The sequence below is a fragment of the Brachyhypopomus gauderio genome, chromosome 7 (assembly GCF_052324685.1).
Source record: "Brachyhypopomus gauderio isolate BG-103 chromosome 7, BGAUD_0.2, whole genome shotgun sequence".
Taxonomy (NCBI): domain Eukaryota; kingdom Metazoa; phylum Chordata; class Actinopteri; order Gymnotiformes; family Hypopomidae; genus Brachyhypopomus; species Brachyhypopomus gauderio.
In genome coordinates this window covers 25,974,064-25,994,425 of record NC_135217.1, presented here as the reverse complement: position 1 = coordinate 25,994,425, position 20,362 = coordinate 25,974,064, and the positions used below count along the sequence as shown (strand labels likewise).

Here is a 20,362-nt window from a genome sequence, read left to right as displayed (position 1 = left end):
TTAGAGCACCTTCAGAACTACTCCATTAGAGCACCTTCAGAACTACTCCATTAGAGCACCTTCAGAACTACTCCATTAGAGCACCTTCAGAACTACTCCATTAGAGCACCTTCAGTACTACTCCATTATAACACCTTCAGAACTACTCCATTAGAACACCTTCAGAACTACTCCATTATAACACCTTCAGAACTACTCCATTAGAGCACCTTCAGAACTACTCCATTATAACACCTTCAGAACTACTCCATTAGAGCACCTTCAGAACTACTCCATTAGAACACCTTCAGAACTACTCCATTAGAGCACCTTCAGAACTACTCCATTAGAGCACCTTCAGTACTACTCCATTATAACACCTTCAGAACTACTCCATTAGAGCACCTTCAGAACTACTCCATTATAACACCTTCAGAACTACTCCATTAGAGCACCTTCAGAACTACTCCATTATAACACCTTCAGAACTACTCCATTATAACACCTTCAGAACTACTCCATTAGAGCACCTTCAGAACTACTCCATTATAACACCTTCAGAACTACTCCATTAGAGCACCTTCAGAACTACTCCATTATAACACCTTCAGAACTACTCCATTAGAACACCTTCAGAACTACTCCATTAGAGCACCTTCAGAACTACTCCATTATAACACCTTCAGAACTACTCCATTATAACACCTTCAGAACTACTCCATTATAACACCTTCAGAACTACTCCATTATAACACCTTCAGAACTACTCCATTATAACACCTTCAGAACTACTCCATTAGAGCACCTTCAGAACTACTCCATTATAACACCTTCAGAACTACTCCATTATAACACCTTCAGAACTACTCCATTATAACACCTTCAGAACTACTCCATTATAACACCTTCAGAACTACTCCATTATAACACCTTCAGAACTACTCCATTAGAGCACCTTCAGAACTACTCCATTATAACACCTTCAGAACTACTCCATTAGAACACCTTCAGAACTACTCCATTAGAGCACCTTCAGTACTACTCCATTAGAACACCTTCAGAACTACTCCATTAGAGCACCTTCAGAACTACTCCATTAGAGCACCTTCAGAACTACTCCATTAGAACACCTTCAGAACTACTCCATTAGAACACCTTCAGTACTACTCCATTAGAGCACCTTCAGTACTACTCCATTAGAGCACCTTCAGTACTACTCCATTAGAGCACCTTCAGTACTACTCCATTAGAGCACCTTCAGAACTACTCCATTAGAGCACCTTCAGAACTACTCCATTAGAACACCTTCAGAACTACTCCATTAGAGCACCTTCAGAACTACTCCATTAGAGCACCTTCAGAACTACTCCATTAGAACACCTTCAGAACTACTCCATTAGAACACCTTCAGAACTACTCCATTAGAACACCTTCAGAACTACTCCATTAGAACACCTTCAGTACTACTCCATTAGAGCACCTTCAGAACTACTCCATTAGAACACCTTCAGAACTACTCCAATAGAACACCTTCAGAACTACTCCATTAGAGCACCTTCAGAACTACTCCATTATAACACCTTCAGAACTACTCCATTAGAGCACCTTCAGGACTACTCCATTAGAACACCTTCAGAACTACTCCATTAGAGCACCTTCAGAACTACTCCATTAGAGCACCTTCAGAACTACTCCATTAGAGCACCTTCAGAACTACTCCATTAGAACACCTTCAGAACTACTCCATTAGAGCACCTTCAGAACTACTCCATTAGAACACCTTCAGAACTACTCCATTAGAGCACCTTCAGAACTACTCCATTATAACACCTTCAGAACTACTCCATTAGAGCACCTTCAGAACTACTCCATTAGAGCACCTTCAGAACTACTCCATTAGAGCACCTTCAGAACTACTCCATTAGAGCACCTTCAGGACTACTCCATTAGAGCACCTTCAGGACTACTCCATTATAACACCTTCAGAACTACTCCATTAGAGCACCTTCAGAACTACTCCATTATAACACCTTCAGAACTACTCCATTATAACACCTTCAGAACTACTCCATTAGAGCACCTTCAGTACTACTCCATTATAACACCTTCAGAACTACTCCATTATAACACCTTCAGAACTACTCCATTAGAGCACCTTCAGAACTACTCCATTATAACACCTTCAGAACTACTCCATTAGAGCACTTTCAGAACTACTCCATTATAACACCTTCAGAACTACTCCATTAGAGCACCTTCAGAACTACTCCATTAGAGCACCTTCAGAACTACTCCATTAGAGCACCTTCAGAACTACTCCATTAGAGCACCTTCAGAACTACTCCATTAGAGCACCTTCAGGACTACTCCATTAGAGCACCTTCAGAACTACTCCATTAGAGCACCTTCAGGACTACTCCATTATAACACCTTCAGGACTACTCCATTAGAGCACCTTCAGAACTACTCCATTAGAGCACCTTCAGAACTACTCCATTATAACACCTTCAGATAGGGCTGTCGCGGTGTAAGAATTTCCACTGCGGTAAATTAACAGGGCTCCACACCGCGATATGCGGTATTATCGCCATTTTTGTTGTTTTCACAAACATATCCTGATTTAAGTGCTATTATAAACACGTTTTTATTGCAGTTGTTATTAAGAATATTATATTTTTATAACAAAGCCGACACAGTTGTAGGACAAATTAAACAGTCCTTACTGTTAAATGCAGAGCACGTAAGGCTAATGACGCGCAATAAGAACACTCCTTTACTCTTTCATGGAAACAAAGTCCAGCTTATAGCCTACGATTGATCTGCGCTGTGCAAAGAAGGCAAAAAAACTTGAGCACATGAGATCAGAATTCGTTTAAAAAAAGAAGGAAAACGAAACCCTTCCTTTAGTAATAAAGTCTAGGTTTAGTCCGGCGTTATCATGTCCTTGTTACGTGCTAGGAAAACCAACATGTTCACCTTATGTGGTTTCAGAGAGGATCTAAGTGGGGTAACAATGTTTCCGGCAGCACTAAAAACTCTCTCTGGTGGTGTGCTCGTTGCACAAATACACATGTACTTGCGGGACACTTTAGAAAGCAGAGGAAATCTAACCTGGTTGTCGCGCCACCAGGCGATGGGATCTGCGTTAGGGCTCGTGCAGGTAGCTCGAGCTCATGTGCGCGAGCTCTCTTAGTTTCCCCGTTTCACAGCAACCTTTCGCGCACAGATTTTGCATATTGCCTCGTCTAAATTGTCCGGCTCTCTCTTTTCATTCGGTTGAAAGCTGAAATGCTCCCAAACTGGCGAAGTCACATTTGGTTTTGCGACCAGAGTAGCCGCAATTGTTTCCATAAAAAGGCCACTCAGAAGCAACGGATACGAACGTTTTTAAATAGTAATTAACATCCACCGCACACGCAGCGAAGTGGCTTACGTGTAAAACAAGAAGAACCTTGTGGAAAAAAAGAAAACACGAACATCGCGGTGTGACGGTTGCTTGGAATTCCCTGCGGTTGGCAGGTGAATATCGCGGTATTACAATATTGCGGTTATTGCGACAGCCCTACCTTCAGAACTACTCCATTAGAGCACCTTCAGAACTACTCCATTAGAGCACCTTCAGAACTACTCCATTAGAGCACCTTCAGAACTACTCCATTAGAGCACCTTCAGGACTACTCCATTATAACACCTTCAGGACTACTCCATTAGAGCACCTTCAGAACTACTCCATTAGAGCACCTTCAGGACTACTCCATTAGAGCACCTTCAGAACTACTCCATTAGAGCACCTTCAGAACTACTCCATTAGAGCACCTTCAGGACTACTCCATTAGAACACCTTCAGGACTACTCCATTAGAGCACCTTCAGAACTACTCCATTATAACACCTTCAGAACTACTCCATTATAACACCTTCAGAACTACTCCATTATAACACCTTCAGAACTACTCCATTATAACACCTTCAGAACTACTCCATTATAACACCTTCAGAACTACTCCATTAGAGCACCTTCAGAACTACTCCATTATAACACCTTCAGAACTACTCCATTAGAGCACCTTCAGTACTACTCCATTATAACACCTTCAGAACTACTCCATTATAACACCTTCAGAACTACTCCATTAGAGCACCTTCAGTACTACTCCATTATAACACCTTCAGAACTACTCCATTATAACACCTTCAGAACTACTCCATTAGAGCACCTTCAGAACTACTCCATTAGAGCACCTTCAGAACTACTCCATTAGAGCACCTTCAGAACTACTCCATTAGAGCACCTTCAGAACTACTCCATTAGAGCACCTTCAGAACTACTCCATTAGAGCACCTTCAGGACTACTCCATTATAACACCTTCAGGACTACTCCATTAGAGCACCTTCAGAACTACTCCATTATAACACCTTCAGGACTACTCCATTAGAGCACCTTCAGAACTACTCCATTAGAGCACCTTCAGAACTACTCCATTAGAGCACCTTCAGAACTACTCCATTAGAGCACCTTCAGAACTACTCCATTAGAACACCTTCAGGACTACTCCATTAGAGCACCTTCAGAACTACTCCATTATAACACCTTCAGAACTACTCCATTATAACACCTTCAGAACTACTCCATTATAACACCTTCAGAACTACTCCATTAGAGCACCTTCAGAACTACTCCATTAGAGCACCTTCAGAACTACTCCATTATAACACCTTCAGAACTACTCCATTAGAGCACCTTCAGTACTACTCCATTATAACACCTTCAGAACTACTCCATTATAACACCTTCAGAACTACTCCATTAGAGCACCTTCAGAACTACTCCATTATAACACCTTCAGAACTACTCCATTAGAGCACCTTCAGGACTACTCCATTAGAGCACCTTCAGAACTACTCCATTAGAGCACCTTCAGGACTACTCCATTAGAACACCTTCAGGACTACTCCATTAGAGCACCTTCAGAACTACTCCATTATAACACCTTCAGAACTACTCCATTATAACACCTTCAGAACTACTCCATTATAACACCTTCAGAACTACTCCATTATAACACCTTCAGAACTACTCCATTAGAACACCTTCAGAACTACTCCATTAGAACACCTTCAGAACTACTCCATTAGAGCACCTTCAGAACTACTCCATTATAACACCTTCAGAACTACTCCATTAGAGCACCTTCAGTACTACTCCATTATAACACCTTCAGAACTACTCCATTATAACACCTTCAGAACTACTCCATTAGAGCACCTTCAGAACTACTCCATTAGAGCACCTTCAGAACTACTCCATTAGAGCACCTTCAGTACTACTCCATTAGAGCACCTTCAGTACTACTCCATTAGAGCACCTTCAGTACTACTCCATTATAACACCTTCAGAACTACTCCATTAGAGCACCTTCAGAACTACTCCATTATAACACCTTCAGAACTACTCCATTAGAGCACCTTCAGAACTACTCCATTAGAGCACCTTCAGTACTACTCCATTAGAGCACCTTCAGTACTACTCCATTAGAGCACCTTCAGTACTACTCCATTAGAGCACCTTCAGTACTACTCCATTATAACACCTTCAGAACTACTCCATTATAACACCTTCAGAACTACTCCATTAGAGCACCTTCAGAACTACTCCATTAGAGCACCTTCAGAACTACTCCATTAGAGCACCTTCAGTACTACTCCATTAGAGCACCTTCAGTACTACTCCATTATAAGACATTCAGAACTACTCCATTATAAGACATTCAGAACTACTCCATTAGAGCACCTTCAGAACTACTCCATTAGAACACCTTCAGAACTACTCAATTAGAACAACACTTTCAAAACTACTCCATTAGAACAACACTTTCAAAACTACTCCATCAAAATACATTCAGAACTACTCCATCAGAACATATTCAGAACTACTCCATTATAACACCTCCAGAACTACTCCATTAGAACAACACCTCCAGAACTACTCCATTAGAACAACACCTCCAGAACTACTCCATTAGAACAACACCTCCAGAACTACTCCATTAGAACAACACCTCCAGAACTACTCCATTAGAACAACACCTTCAGAACTACTCCATTAGAACAACACCTTCAGAACTACTCCATTAGAACAACACCTTCAGAACTACTCCATTAGAACACCTCCAGAACTACTCCATTAGAACACCTCCAGAACTACTCCATTAGAACACCTCCAGAACTACTCCATTAGAACAACACCTCCAGAACTACTCCATTAGAGCACCTTCAGTACTACTCCATTAGAGCACCTTCAGTACTACTCCATTATAACACCTTCAGAACTACTCCATTATAACACCTTCAGAACTACTCCATTATAACACCTTCAGAACTACTCCATTATAACACCTTCAGAACTACTCCATTAGAGCACCTTCAGAACTACTCCATTAGAGCACCTTCAGAACTACTCCATTAGAGCAGCTTCAGTACTACTCCATTAGAGCACCTTCAGTACTACTCCATTAGAGCACCTTCAGTACTACTCCATTATAAGACATTCAGAACTACTCCATTAGAGCACCTTCAGAACTACTCCATTAGAACAACACTTTCAAAACTACTCACATTAGAACATTTTCAGAACTACTCTTTTAGAACACTTCCAAAACTACACCTTTAGAATAGCACCTTAAGAACTACTCTATTATAACACTTTCAGAACTACTCCATTATAACACCTTCAGAACTACTCCATTATAACACCTCCAGAACTACTCCATTATAACACCTCCAGAACTACTCCATTAGAACAACACCTCCAGAACTACTCCCTTAGAACAACACCTCCAGAACTACTCCATTAGAACACCTTCAGAACTACTCCATTAGAACACCTTCAGAACTACTCCATTATAACACCTCCAGAACTACTCCATTATAACACCTCCAGAACTACTCCATTATAACACTTTCAAAACTACTCCATCAAAATACATTCAGAACTACTCCATTATAACACCTCCAGAACTACTCCATTAGAACACCTCCAGAACTACTCCATTAGAACAACACCTTCAGAACTACTCCATTAGAACAACACCTTCAGAACTACTCCATTAGAACACCTCCAGAACTACTCCATTAGAACCCCTCCAGAACTACTCCATTAGAACAACACCTCCAGAACTACTCCATTAGAACAACACCTCCAGAACTACTCCATTAGAACAACACCTCCAGAACTACTCCATTAGAACACCTCCAGAACTACTCCATTAGAACAACACCTCCAGAACTACTCCATTAGAACAACACCTCCAGAACTACTCCATTAGAACACCTCCAGAACTACTCCATTAGAACACCTCCAGAACTACTCCATTAGAACAACACCTCCAGAACTACTCCATTAGAACAACACCTCCAGAACTACTCCATTAGAACAACACCTCCAGAACTACTCCATTAGAACACCTCCAGAACTACTCCATTAGAACACCTCCAGAACTACTCCATTAGAACACCTCCAGAACTACTCCATTAGAACACCTCCAGAACTACTCCATCAGAACACATTCAGAACTACTCCATCAGAACACATTCAGAACTACTCCATTAGAACACATTCAGAACTACTCCATTAGAACACATTCAGAACTACTCCATTAGAACACATTCAGAACTACCAGATACTGCCAGCATAAGAATGAAGGATCTCGGCACGGCACAGCAGTGCTTACAAGGAAATCAAAGCACAGGTGCATACACAAACAGACACACAGTATGTCAAATGCCTTAGCAGATACAGGAGAGATTGCTAAAGGCAGAATATCTGAGTGACAGTGTCCACAGATCCACTGACCAGGGTGCTGGAGGTGGACATGGAGCCTGCAGCACAGGTGTGACTTAGAGGAACAGGGCCTCTCCACCGTCTCACATCATCACTCACACCTGGACACACACACACATTTAAAATGAAAACCATTGTACTGACATTCATGAATATAGTGTAAATATAAATACAGTGTAAAGCAAATTTAGCATTATGCCTAGCACCCTATGTCTAAAGGTGTAAAAGCAGTGGTACTACTAGAGAAAATGGATTGTCTGTGGGCAGACTGTACCGGGACAGGCGCTGAGGGGCGGGGCAATGGCCGGAGGGGGGCGGAGCGAGAAGGCATGCTGACCCCTGTAGCAGTTCCTCACCATCTGACCCACATGCTCAAAAAAATGGTAGTGGCTCAGAAGAGCCTGTAAGGCAGGCAGGCCCACCAGGGACACGCCTGATGCTTCATCATGGACACACGGACTCTGGGGGGGTGCATGTGTGAGCATGAGAGAGAGAGAGAGAGAGAGAGAGAGAGAGAGAGGAGGGGGGAGTGTGGGAGAGAGAGAGAGAGAGAGAGAGAGAGAGAGGAGGGGAGAGAGAGAGAGGAGGGGGGAGTGTGGGAGAGAGAGAGAGGGAGAGAGAGGAGGGGGAATGTGGGAGAGAGAGAGAGGGAGGAGGGGGGGAGAGAGAGAGAGAGAGAGAGGGAGGAGGGGGGAGAGAGAGAGAGAAAGAGAGAGAGAGAATTCACTTGGAATGCTTTCTTGACTTTCCAACTCTTATTCCATTCGGAAAGCTGTGTCTGTCTCCAGAGCGTCTCCAGAGTGTCTCCTGTAGTCCTACCTTCCAGAAGCTCTCTCTGGCCTCCTCCGCACTGGCAGCCATCGGCATCACAAGCAGATTCTGTAAAAGAAACGCCGCCTGAGGAGAAAAAAACACTAAAGTCAGCAATACTGCCATCTGGCTGCAGAATGGAAAAAGTGCTTGCAAAATGAATGCACTCCAGAAATAAACATGAGGTCCAAAAAGCCCTGAAAAGGGGCAGCACTTCTGCACAGCCACATTAACTCATGACCTTGAAAATTAATGTGAATATTATTCTTAGTCATTTTTATATCAGGGGCATTTGCTTCACACTCGTAGCATTATAAAAAGACACTGACATCTTGGCACCAGCACTTAGTTCCATAACACTCAAACGCTCAAAGCACTCAAAACAGGCTTTTGAATTTAAGCCATTATTTCCATGAGGTGAATTTGAGCTGATCTACAGTGAACAGATGTGTGCGGCCCACCAGCTGTGGGCCTGCTTGGTCTCTGGCTCCTCTGACTGGGACAGCCCCCTGGGGCCGGTCCAATCACAAACACGTATTAAGTTGCATTTTTAAATCACATGAAAGATGTTCCTCTGCTAGCATCCAGGATGCTCTGTTGTTCAAACAGGTGTGAATGCTGATTCAGTCAGGCACGCTCCCCCAGGGCTCTACCATGTGGACCGCCGGTTATAACAGACTAGCAGGGCTGTAACAGGCAGACTGACAGGACTGTAAACAGACAGACTGACAGGACTGTAATACAGACTGATGGATGTAACAGACAGACTAACAGTAGTAAGAGGCAGACTGACAGGGCTGTAAAAGACAGACTAACAGAGCAGGCTTTTTATACGTAGTTTACACAGCATGTGACTCAAATGTGCTGGCAAGAATCAATGGCCACATAACCCTTCAGAAACCAAATAACCCTGCAGAATAACCTGCAGGTTAAACAGGTTAAAACACTAAACTCAGCTGGACAAAAGACTACAGGCGACATATACGAGGGTGCAGTGTGTGTGTGTGTGTGTGTGTGTGGAGGGTGTGGTGTGTGTGTGGTCACGACCCACTTCTCTGCGAACCATGCTGCACTCCTGGTTCTCCAGCAGGATGTTGAACAGTGTGGCCCACAGTCCTCCTGAGATATTCTGGCAGCTGTCCAACAGTGCCACACACCCAGCCGCTACGGAGGAGAGGGCTGCACCCACCGCCAGACTGGCACAGCGTACCTGTCAGCACACACACACGTACCCACCCATCAACATGCACATGTGAACACACACACACACACACACACACACACACCCAGACATGCACACATACACCCACACACCCAAACACACACCCACACCCACACAGTGAGGATTGGCACACATTTTTGGCATGCAGCTTTGGCACTAGTGTGTACCCATTATGGTCATGATTCTCAAGGACCAGCTCAGCACAGCATCTGTTGAACCAAGTGAGGGGGGAGGAGCAACAATGTCATCAAGCTCTTAAAGGGGCAGTGCCCATGTGATGAATGAGACCTTGGTGGTTCAGCTGGTAGGCACCTTGGCCCTGTGTGGTAGTGCTATGCCTTTAAGGGGATGCACGCTATAAAATGTTAAATAGGAATTCCATGAAAACTGAGATGGTGAAAACTTTGTGAAAACGATGTTTAGCAACAAATACTGCAACAGTAGAAATCCCTTTGGGGGGGGTTCCCTCTGGTGAGCTGCAGTGCAACACATGTATTTACTATAGATACTCACATTGATTGCAATGTGCATTATGTAATATATTATGTATTGTTGTTATTATTATTAGCTGCATGCTCAGGAGGGGGTGACCCTACACATGTCATCGTCCTCACCTCTGGGTCTCGGTCGACCCACAGAGGGATGAGCCAGGCTAAACCCAGCTGCTCCGCACTGGACCCGTCTGAACCGGGCTCCTGCCCCAGCGACCAGAGAGGCAGCCAGTCCTGCAGCGAAACACACACACACACGCACGCACGCACGCACACACACACAACACACACACACACACACACACACACACACACACAGCAATACATTTAGTATAAACCAACACACTTTAATTTTTGCATTTGTACTGTTGAGTTGATTCCTGGTTTGGGTGGGTGATCGGACCTTGTCTCTGCACTCTGTGCTCAGCTCCTGTGTGAGGTGGAGCAGACACAGCACTGCTGTCTTGGTCACACCTTTACCCATGAAGGACAAGGGGTTCCCCCTCCACTCCACATAGAAAGAGGAGATCACCTAGGAAATGAGGTCCCAGGAACACAGGCACACGAGAACACCCTGAATGGTCTGTACATGGAGAATGTGATGGATTTAGTTTTAAATAATGAACGTATATATATATATATATATATATATATATACACACGTGTCCTGGTACTTGCTGCAGTGTGTGTGTGTGTGTGTGTGTGTCAGAGAGTACAAGTCAAGTCATGAGTCTTTTGGCTAAAGCCCAAGTCAAGTCTCAAGTCAACGCCAGGATATGTGTAGGTACAGGAGATGGAAAATAACTATTTTATATATCACCTTCATAGCTCCTATTATTCGCTGTTCCCCATTATCGGCCTCTTCTACGTGTTTTCAGGTGTCTTTAATTTGTTTCCCCACGAGTTTCAAGTCAAGTCTGAAGTCTTTTCTAGGCAATTTAAGAGCGACTATGACTCGAGTCGCTCGCTTTACTGCCCATCTCTGGTGTGTGTGTGTGGGTGTGGGTGTGTGTGTGTGTGTATGCGTGCGTACTTCCAGTAGGCCACTGAGATACTTGCTGCACAGTGTGTGTGGCTCGGTGCTGTGTGTGTGCGTGCTCCAGCCGGGCAGGGCGGTGGTGTGTGTCATGCTCTGCAGTGCGCGCTCCAGGGAGGGAAGACCGTAGAAACACGGCGCGTCTGACAAACGCAGACACTGCAGCAGCCGCACGGCCAGCTCCGACGCTAACACACCACGCAGCAACACACACGACCTGGACAACACACAACAAAGAATGGAGCAACATACATCTCACACACACACACACACACACACAAACATACAGAAGCATAACAGGTTAGATACCAACACAGATGGCATCAACTTGTTCGTAGCAAACTTAACATACTGGTTAATGGCACACAACCTGAATCTCTCTCTTTCACAAACACTCACATTTGCATTTTGCCATACCTAAATTAAATTGGGTATGATACGTTTGGGTTTACTGGGATTGCACAATTTAGTTCTTTGGATCTGTTCATTATGATGAGAATGGATACGCTTAGAGCTGTGAAACACCTTCTCATAAAAGTCCCACCTCTTCCGCAGACTGAGGACATCTCTCCTTTCCATGATCAAACCTTCACTCGCCCTAGTCAATCACTAACTAATCACTCGCCCTAGTCAATCACTAACCAATCACTCGCCCTAGTCAATCACTAACCAATCACTCGCCCTAGTCAATCACTAACCAATCACTCGCCCTAGTCAATCACTAACCAATCACTCGTCCTAGTCAATCACTAACCAATCACTCGCCCTAGTCAATCACTAACCAATCACTCGCCCTAGTCATCACTAACCAATCACTCGTCCTAGTCAATCACTAACCAATCACTCGCCCTAGTCAATCACTAACCAATCACTCGCCCTAGTCATCACTAACCAATCACTCGCCCTAGTCAATCACTAACCAATCACTCGCCCTAGTCAATCACTAACCAATCACTCGTCCTAGTCAATCACTAACCAATCACTCGCCCTAGTCATCACTAACCAATCACTCGCCCTAGTCATCACTAACCAATCACTCGTCCTAGTCAATCACTAACCAATCACTCGTCCTAGTCAATCACTAACCAATCACTCGTCCTAGTCAATCACTAACCAATCACTCGCCCTAGTCATCACTAACCAATCACTCGCCCTAGTCATCACTAACCAATCACTCGCCCTAGTCAATCACTAACCAATCACTCGTCCTAGTCAATCACTAACCAATCACTCGCCCTAGTCAATCACTAACCAATCACTCGCCCTAGTCATCACTAACCAATCACTCGCCCTAGTCATCACTAACCAATCACTCGCCCTAGTCATCACTAACCAATCACTCGCCCTAGTCAATCACTAACCAATCACTCGCCCTAGTCAATCACTAACCAATCACTCGCCCTAGTCATCACTAACCAATCACTCGCCCTAGTCAATCACTAACCAATCACTCGCCCTAGTCAATCACTAACCAATCACTCGTCCTAGTCAATCACTAACCAATCACTCGTCCTAGTCAATCACTAACCAATCACTCGTCCTAGTCAATCACTAACCAATCACTCGTCCTAGTCAATCACTAACCAATCACTCGTCCTAGTCAATCACTAACCAATCACTCGCCCTAGTCAATCACTAACCAATCACTCGCCCTAGTCAATCACTAACCAATCACTCGCCCTAGTCAATCACTAACCAATCACTCGCCCTAGTCAATCACTAACCAATCACTCGCCCTAGTCATCACTAACCAATCACTCGCCCTAGTCAATCACTAACCAATCACTCGCCCTAGTCAATCACTAACCAATCACTCGCCCTAGTCATCACTAACCAATCACTCGCCCTAGTCATCACTAACTAATCACTCGCCCTAGTCAATCACTAACCAATCACTCGCCCTAGTCAATCACTAACCAATCACTCGTCCTAGTCAATCACTAACCAATCACTCGTCCTAGTCAATCACTAACCAATCACTCGTTCTAGTCAATCACTAACCAATCACTCGCCCTAGTCAATCACTAACCAATCACTTGCCCTAGTCAATCACTAACCAATCACTCGCCCTAGTCAATCACTAACTAATCACTCGCCCTAGTCATCACTAACCAATCACTCGCCCTAGTCAAACACTAACCAATCACTCGCCCTAGTCAAACACTAACCAATCACTCGCCCTAGTCAAACACTAACTAATCACTCGCCCTAGTCAATCACTAACTAATCACTCGTCCTAGTCAATCACTAACCAATCACTCGTCCTAGTCAATCACTAACCAATGACTCGCCCTAGTCAATCACTAACTAATCACTCGCCCTAGTCAAACACTAACCAATCACTCGCCCTAGTCAATCACTAACCAATCACTCGCCCTAGTCAATCACTAACCAATCACTCGCCCTAGTCAATCACTAACCAATCACTCGCCCTAGTCAATCACTAACCAATCACTCGCCCTAGTCAATCACTAACCAATCACTCGTCCTAGTCAATCACTAACCAATCACTCGTCCTAGTCATCACTAACCAATCACTCGCCCTAGTCAATCACTAACCAATCACACGCCCTAGTCAATCACTAACCAATCACTTGCCCTAGTCAATCACTAACTAATCACTCGCCCTAGTCAATCACTAACCAATCACTCGTCCTAGTCAATCACTAACCAATCACTCGCCCTAGTCAATCACTAACTAATCACTTGCCCTAGTCAATCACTAACCAATCACTTGCCCTAGTCAATCACTAACCAATCACTCGCCCTAGTCAATCACTAACTAATCACTCGCCCTAGTCATCACTAACCAATCACTCGCCCTAGTCAATCACTAACCAATCACTTGCCCTAGTCCAGAGCTATTCAACTATATTTTTCTGCGGGCCAGACAATTTTCAGACCTATACCAATACTGTCATAGTGGATGTAAAATTGAACTTAATTTGTTGACGGGGGGTGGCGATCATAACACTCGTGCCGCATAGAGACACAACGTGCCGTAAAGCGCCGCAGTGTCGTAAAATGTTGCAAATAAAATGTTTTTTATTTTTACGAAGGTTTATCAAATATTTATTATTATTTATGGGAAGATGGGCCGCAGGCCGGTACAAATTCATTAAAGGGCCGGTTCTGGCCTGTGGGCCGCCAGTTGAATAGCCCTGCCCTAGTCAATTACTAACCAATCACTCGCCCTAGTCAATCACTAACCAATCACTTGCCCTAGTCAATCACTAACCAATCACTCGCCCTAGTCATCACTAACCAATCACTCGCCCTAGTCATTACTAACCAATCACTCGCCCTAGCCAATCACTTACCAACCATGAGGGCAGGACAAACACTGCACTCTCTACCAACCATGAGGGTATCCACTTCTTCAAAACTCAAACTCTCAATTCTCAGTTCCTAGAATGTCAAACTAGTGCTCAGTTCAAACCAGTGACCTATAGTGGTACTATATTTTCTCTCATGATGCATAAAACAAAGATTAGAAGAAACTTGTGTGACCAGAACACTTGACTAGAAGTAAAAGTTGTGTGATACACAGTCAAAATGTTGCTTCTACCAGCCCAGTTTCCTCCTCATCAGTGCTGAATGCCATGTGTAGCTTTAGGACTGTGGGTACCGCGTGGAGCTGGAGGACTGTGGGTATTGGAGGATTGTGGGTACCGCGTGTAGCTGGAAGACTAAGGGTACTGGAGGACTGTGGGTATTGGAGGATTGTGGGTACAGCGAAGAGCTGGAGGACTGTGGGTATTGGAGGATTGTGGGTACCGCGTGTAGCTGGAGGACTGTGGGTATTGGAGGATTGTGGGTACAGCGAAGAGCTGGAGGACTGTGGGTATTGGAGGATTGTGGGTACCGCGTGTAGCTGGAGGACTGTGGGTATTGGAGGATTGTGGGTACAGCGAAGAGCTGGAGGACTGTGGGTATTGGAGGATTGTGGGTACAGCATGGAGCTGTACTGACTGTCGACTGTTTCTGCACGTTTTGTTTCTGGGGTATCAGCTCGGAGCATGTGACTTTGAAACAGCCCCAGGGCTTTAAGCGAGCTTCCTTGGTCATCCCTCAGTGAAATAGTGCATCCCACCCACCAAACAGAGGAAGGACCAGCAGCACCCGGAAAGGGGACAGTTGGACAGGAGGTTTATGTTTGACACAAATGACCTTTTGTGTGTGTGTGTCTGTGTAGAGACAGATAGAGAAGTATAGAGGAGTCTGGAGCTATCAGTGGAACACTTATTATGTACGCATAAATTTTAGGTGTGTGTGTGTATGTGTGTGGTACCCGTCAGACGTATAGGTGAGCCTGAGGAGCAGTGTGTTAAAGAGGCCTGTCAGCTCTCTCTGGAGCTGCTGATCCAGGCTGTGAAGGTCCTCAGCCTTCCCATGGGTCTCAGCAGCCAGCAGCAGGTCCAGCAGGATGGGTGTGTCCTACTCACACACACACACGCACACATACACACACACACACAGTGTCCACACAGATACAAACACACATGTACACACACACATACACACATACATGCACACAAACACAGATGTGGTCATCTTATAGATGTGCTAATCATCCTATCATGCCATTTGGACCAGCGGCCCTCTGGCTGGTGTAGGGATTGGGGCGTGTTCACACACACACCCACACACAGCCCCTCTGATAATGTGACTTATGTTTAAATAAGAAAATAAAGGTAAGTACAAATCTGAGAGAATTATTGTCAGACACGGCAGGACTTCCATCACAGCCCCTTTAAGTGCTAACGTCCACAGTGCTAACGCCCACAGTGCTAACGTCCACAACGCCAACGTCCACAACGCCAACGTCCACAACGCCAACGTCCACAACGCCAACGTCCACAACGCCAACGTCCACAACGCCAACGCCCACAACGTAACGCCCACAACGCTAACGCCCACAGTGCTAACGCCCACAGTGTAACGCCCACAGTGTCAACGCCCACAGTGTCAACGCCCACAGTATCAATGCCCACAGTGTCAACGCCCACAGTGCCAACGCCCACAGTGCCAACGCCCACAGTCCCTTGTTTGCATACATTCACAACCACCAGTGGAGCTGCAGCAGTGGTCACGGGCCGTGCTACGCCATGCGCGTCTTGTGCACACTTTCACATCAATGGTGGCAGCAACAACCGTGAGTGAATCACGCTTTTTTTCTTTCTACATATATGCATACTGATGAGTACCACTGGTGGCTGCGAGCGAATCATGCTCTGACTTTCTGCAAACACGCATACTGATGAGCACCACTGGAGGTTGCAAGCAAATCACGCTCCGAGTCTCCGCATATATGCATATTGATGAGCACCGGTGCAGGTAGCGAACAACTCGTATCCTAACATTTTGCATCTAAGCGCGTTAATAAGAAACGGTAGCGCTAGAACGGGGTTCTAACTTCTGGAAGCTGGTGTGACTTTTATCAAGCAGAGCAGACCTGGGAGAGGAATGAGATGGATGTTGTGAAAGACAGATCCACCTGTTTGAGGAGCAGCTCCAAGAGCCACTGCAGGTCTGCGTCGTCACTGGGAGATGGGTTCTGCTTGAAGAAGGTGTTGAGGAACGATACGACGTCTACGAGCAGCTCCCGATCCTGCGTGCAAGCCGGCCGTACACGTAGAAATCTGAACAGAAACAGAGGGTTGTTGTGCATGCAGGGAGAGGGCGCGCTTAAGGTCCCTCCTGATCCGGATTTACAGTTTGCCAAGGTTAAGAGAAAGAAAAGGTCCGTCCTGGTTAGCGAAATCACAGCCGACCTTCGATCGCAGCATGCAAGACGGGGCCTTTAGTAAAACGGGATCTCTATGTCACGCGTGTGAGCGCTGAGACGGGGCTGAAGCAGACAAGAGGTGGTGTAGGTGGTGTACCTCTCCACAGCCGCGTGCCACGGGAGGCTCTGCAGTGTGCCCTTGCTGCAGTGGGTGGTGGGTTTGAGGGCCAGACGGTCAGTAAGGAGAATGAGGTGCAGTCTGGTCAGAGCAGAGGTCACCTCACTGTGGGAGCTGGCAGAGCCCACGGCCTCCAGACAGTCCTGGAAGGCAGTCCGAACGTCACTCACCCGGAGCAGCACAGCCTGAGGCTCAGACAGCAGCAAGTCACCATGAAACCTGCCGGGAGAGTGAACGTGAGAGAGAGAGAGAGAGAGAGAGAGAGAGAGAGAGAGAGAGAGTGTAAAAAGTGTAAAAAAATGAGGGAAAAACAGAAAATAGCAGCACAAAGAGTGAACGTGAGACAGCGATCTGCTTCTCTACTGCCTGTTTGCCTTTAACTTGTCTCTTCAACAGCCGTGAAGAGGTTTGATTTGTTTTGATGACATCCTTGCAAGACCTGGAATTCATTGTTTCAAAGCACAGTTGATACGACAGCGTCAGTCTCAGGTTTGAGAATAAAGCAGAGCTCCAATCGTATAGTACTCAGTAAGCAAACAACCCCACAGTGCTCAAAAATAGATGTGTTCTGGACCATAGCTCATTTTAGCAGGGTGTGAAAACCAAGCATTCCTATAGCCCAACAGCAGTCTAAAAACAGGCCCTATTACCTCTTCAAAGAGTTGGATAGGCACAAGGGAGTCAGGCTTCTGGAAACGTGTGAGATTATGTTGTCTTACACAGAGGATCTGTCCAACATGCACTCAAAAAGTATCGGTATATATTTAACCACCTGCAGAAATATATGATAAGTACTGAAGAAGAAAAAAAAAGTAAATTTTTTAATTATTTACAGAATAAACGCATTTCTACCTAATCAGGGAAACAAATCGGTGCCTTTATTATTTCGCTGGTAATCAGAAGAAAGGACACTCCCGTGATATCAGCCACCCACCCCGACCCATAAGCTGAGGTGTGTCTTACTCAGGTGTGCGCCCCCTGGTGGTCCTGAGGTGTTCTAGCAGGGCGTCGGTGCCAGCGTGCCAGGCTCTGTTCCAAGCGAACTGCAGGGCTTCTCTGGCGGCATGCACGGCCAGCAGGTCCGAGTGGGGGGGCAGCACGGTGCAGTAGGGGCTGACGGCGTGGTGGGAGGGCGTGTGCAGCGGGAGCCTGTACCTGCCCAACAGCACCACAGGTGTGACCGAGAGCCCGCTCACACAGCGGCCTCGCACGGCACCGTCAGCAGCGGGTCGCCACTTACCTCCTGATAATGCAGACGGGCAGAGAGAACAGGCACGGGCCCGTTTCAGGGTCAGCTCTGTCCGTCCTGATAACGCAGATGATAAAGAATTCACGCGTGTTCGGTTTATTGCACAAAATGACACAACTACACTCTAATTTCAACAGACAATAAACACAAAATCATTCACATCAAACTAAATATTAAAATGAGTTAAATATTAAAATTAATGAGTTGCCGGGAGAGAGCTTCACCCCCCCTGCAGACAGCACAGGAGTGACCATCAGGCATGGCCAGGGGCAGTCATGGTCCTGTGGTAGGGAGCTGGTCTTGTAACCAGAGGGTCGTGGGTTCGATTCCCAGACCTGAGGTCATGACTGAGGTGCTCTTGAGCAAGGCACCTAACCCCAACTGCTCCCCGGGCGCCGGGCTAGGGCTGCCCATCGCTCTGGGCACGTGTGATCCACAGCCCCCTAGTAATCACTAGTGTGTGTGTGTTCTAACTGTGTTCTAATCAATAAAACATTATTTTATTAGACATAGCAGTAATAGCGGAATAGAAAAATAATAGTTTAACGAAAAGGTTTCATGCTCACCATATTGAAAAATGTTAATAAACATGATATTTTTTAGGTCAACAATGCGTATGTCAGTTCACTTCACAGACGGACATAGAAAAGGCAGAAATGTTGAATCTATTTCAGAATATCTGTATCTATAAAAATTGTGAAAAAGAGGAAAAGCTTCAGTGGAAAAGCTTCCACTGTGTCACTTCATACAATGTCATAATCCAGTGACCAATTAAAAGGCTTCATAACCAACACTGCTCTCCAATGACTGGTTGAGCAGGCCATGTGAGGCGGGCCAGGATGGCGGAACACAGAGGAGAGACGTCTCACCACACGTCCACGCCGGCGACCTCGTCAAACAGCAGCACACACATCAACACTGCAGCCTCTGTCACATCACCCACCGTCTCCTGGATACGCACGGATGCTTCAGCAATGACAGAGGCACAGGAAAGAGAGGCACAAATCAGCACACAAACAGGAGCACACCGAGCATCCACACACACACACAGAAACACACACACAGAAACACACACACACACACACACACACACACACAGAAACACCCTCACACACACACAGAAACACCCTCACACAAACACATACACCCGCACACACCCTCACACACACACACACAGAAACACCCTCACACACACACACACACACACACACACACACACACACACACACACACACACACACACACACACAGAAACACCCTCACACAGAAACACCCTCACACACACACACATACACACACACACACACACACACACACACACACAGAAACACCCTCACACAAACACATACACCCGCACACACCCTCACACCCACACACCCGCACACACCCTCACACACACACACACACCCTCACACACACACACACACACACAAACAGCCTCACACACAAACACACAGATGTATTAAGATGTTCTGAAGCACGTGTTAAGATGTTTTGAAGCAGATGTATTAAGATGTTCTGATGCACATGTGTTAAGACAGGGATGTCAAAGTCAAATACACCGAGGGCCAAAAAACCAAATTTGCTATAAGCTGAGGGCCGGACTGGTTCAATGTTTATTAAAACATATTGAAATGATTGCACATAGCCTATTGAACAAAGACCTAACACAGTGTTTATTATTTAATGCTTAAATGAATAAAGCAATACTTTCTTATGGATCTGTCAGTAATTTCAAGTGAAAACATTTTTCAACAAGCAAACAGATAAAAACAAACTTCCTTCAAAGAAAACATGTCCTGTACATTAAATGAATAAAGTAATAAAGG

General features: G+C 45.4%; 1 protein-coding gene across 4 annotated transcripts in view; it reads right to left on the bottom strand.

Moving 5' to 3' along the window:
• Positions 1 to 20,362, bottom strand: part of rttn (rotatin) — a 53,581-nt gene that overhangs the window by 19,235 nt on the left and 13,984 nt on the right. For all 4 annotated transcript variants that reach the window (XM_077012850.1, XM_077012852.1, XM_077012853.1 and 1 more), the window contains 13 exons: positions 19,403 to 19,499; positions 18,525 to 18,590; positions 18,248 to 18,439; positions 17,264 to 17,503; positions 16,876 to 17,020; positions 15,670 to 15,815; positions 11,376 to 11,595; positions 10,746 to 10,874; positions 10,466 to 10,576; positions 9,681 to 9,839; positions 8,639 to 8,716; positions 8,094 to 8,280; positions 7,832 to 7,920 (listed from right to left, as the gene is read on the bottom strand). In XM_077012850.1, the coding sequence (XP_076868965.1) occupies positions 7,832 to 7,920; positions 8,094 to 8,280; positions 8,639 to 8,716; positions 9,681 to 9,839; positions 10,466 to 10,576; positions 10,746 to 10,874; positions 11,376 to 11,595; positions 15,670 to 15,815; positions 16,876 to 17,020; positions 17,264 to 17,503; positions 18,248 to 18,439; positions 18,525 to 18,590; positions 19,403 to 19,499 (1,859 nt within the window). The remainder of the gene's footprint in view (positions 1 to 7,831; positions 7,921 to 8,093; positions 8,281 to 8,638; positions 8,717 to 9,680; positions 9,840 to 10,465; positions 10,577 to 10,745; positions 10,875 to 11,375; positions 11,596 to 15,669; positions 15,816 to 16,875; positions 17,021 to 17,263; positions 17,504 to 18,247; positions 18,440 to 18,524; positions 18,591 to 19,402; positions 19,500 to 20,362) is intronic.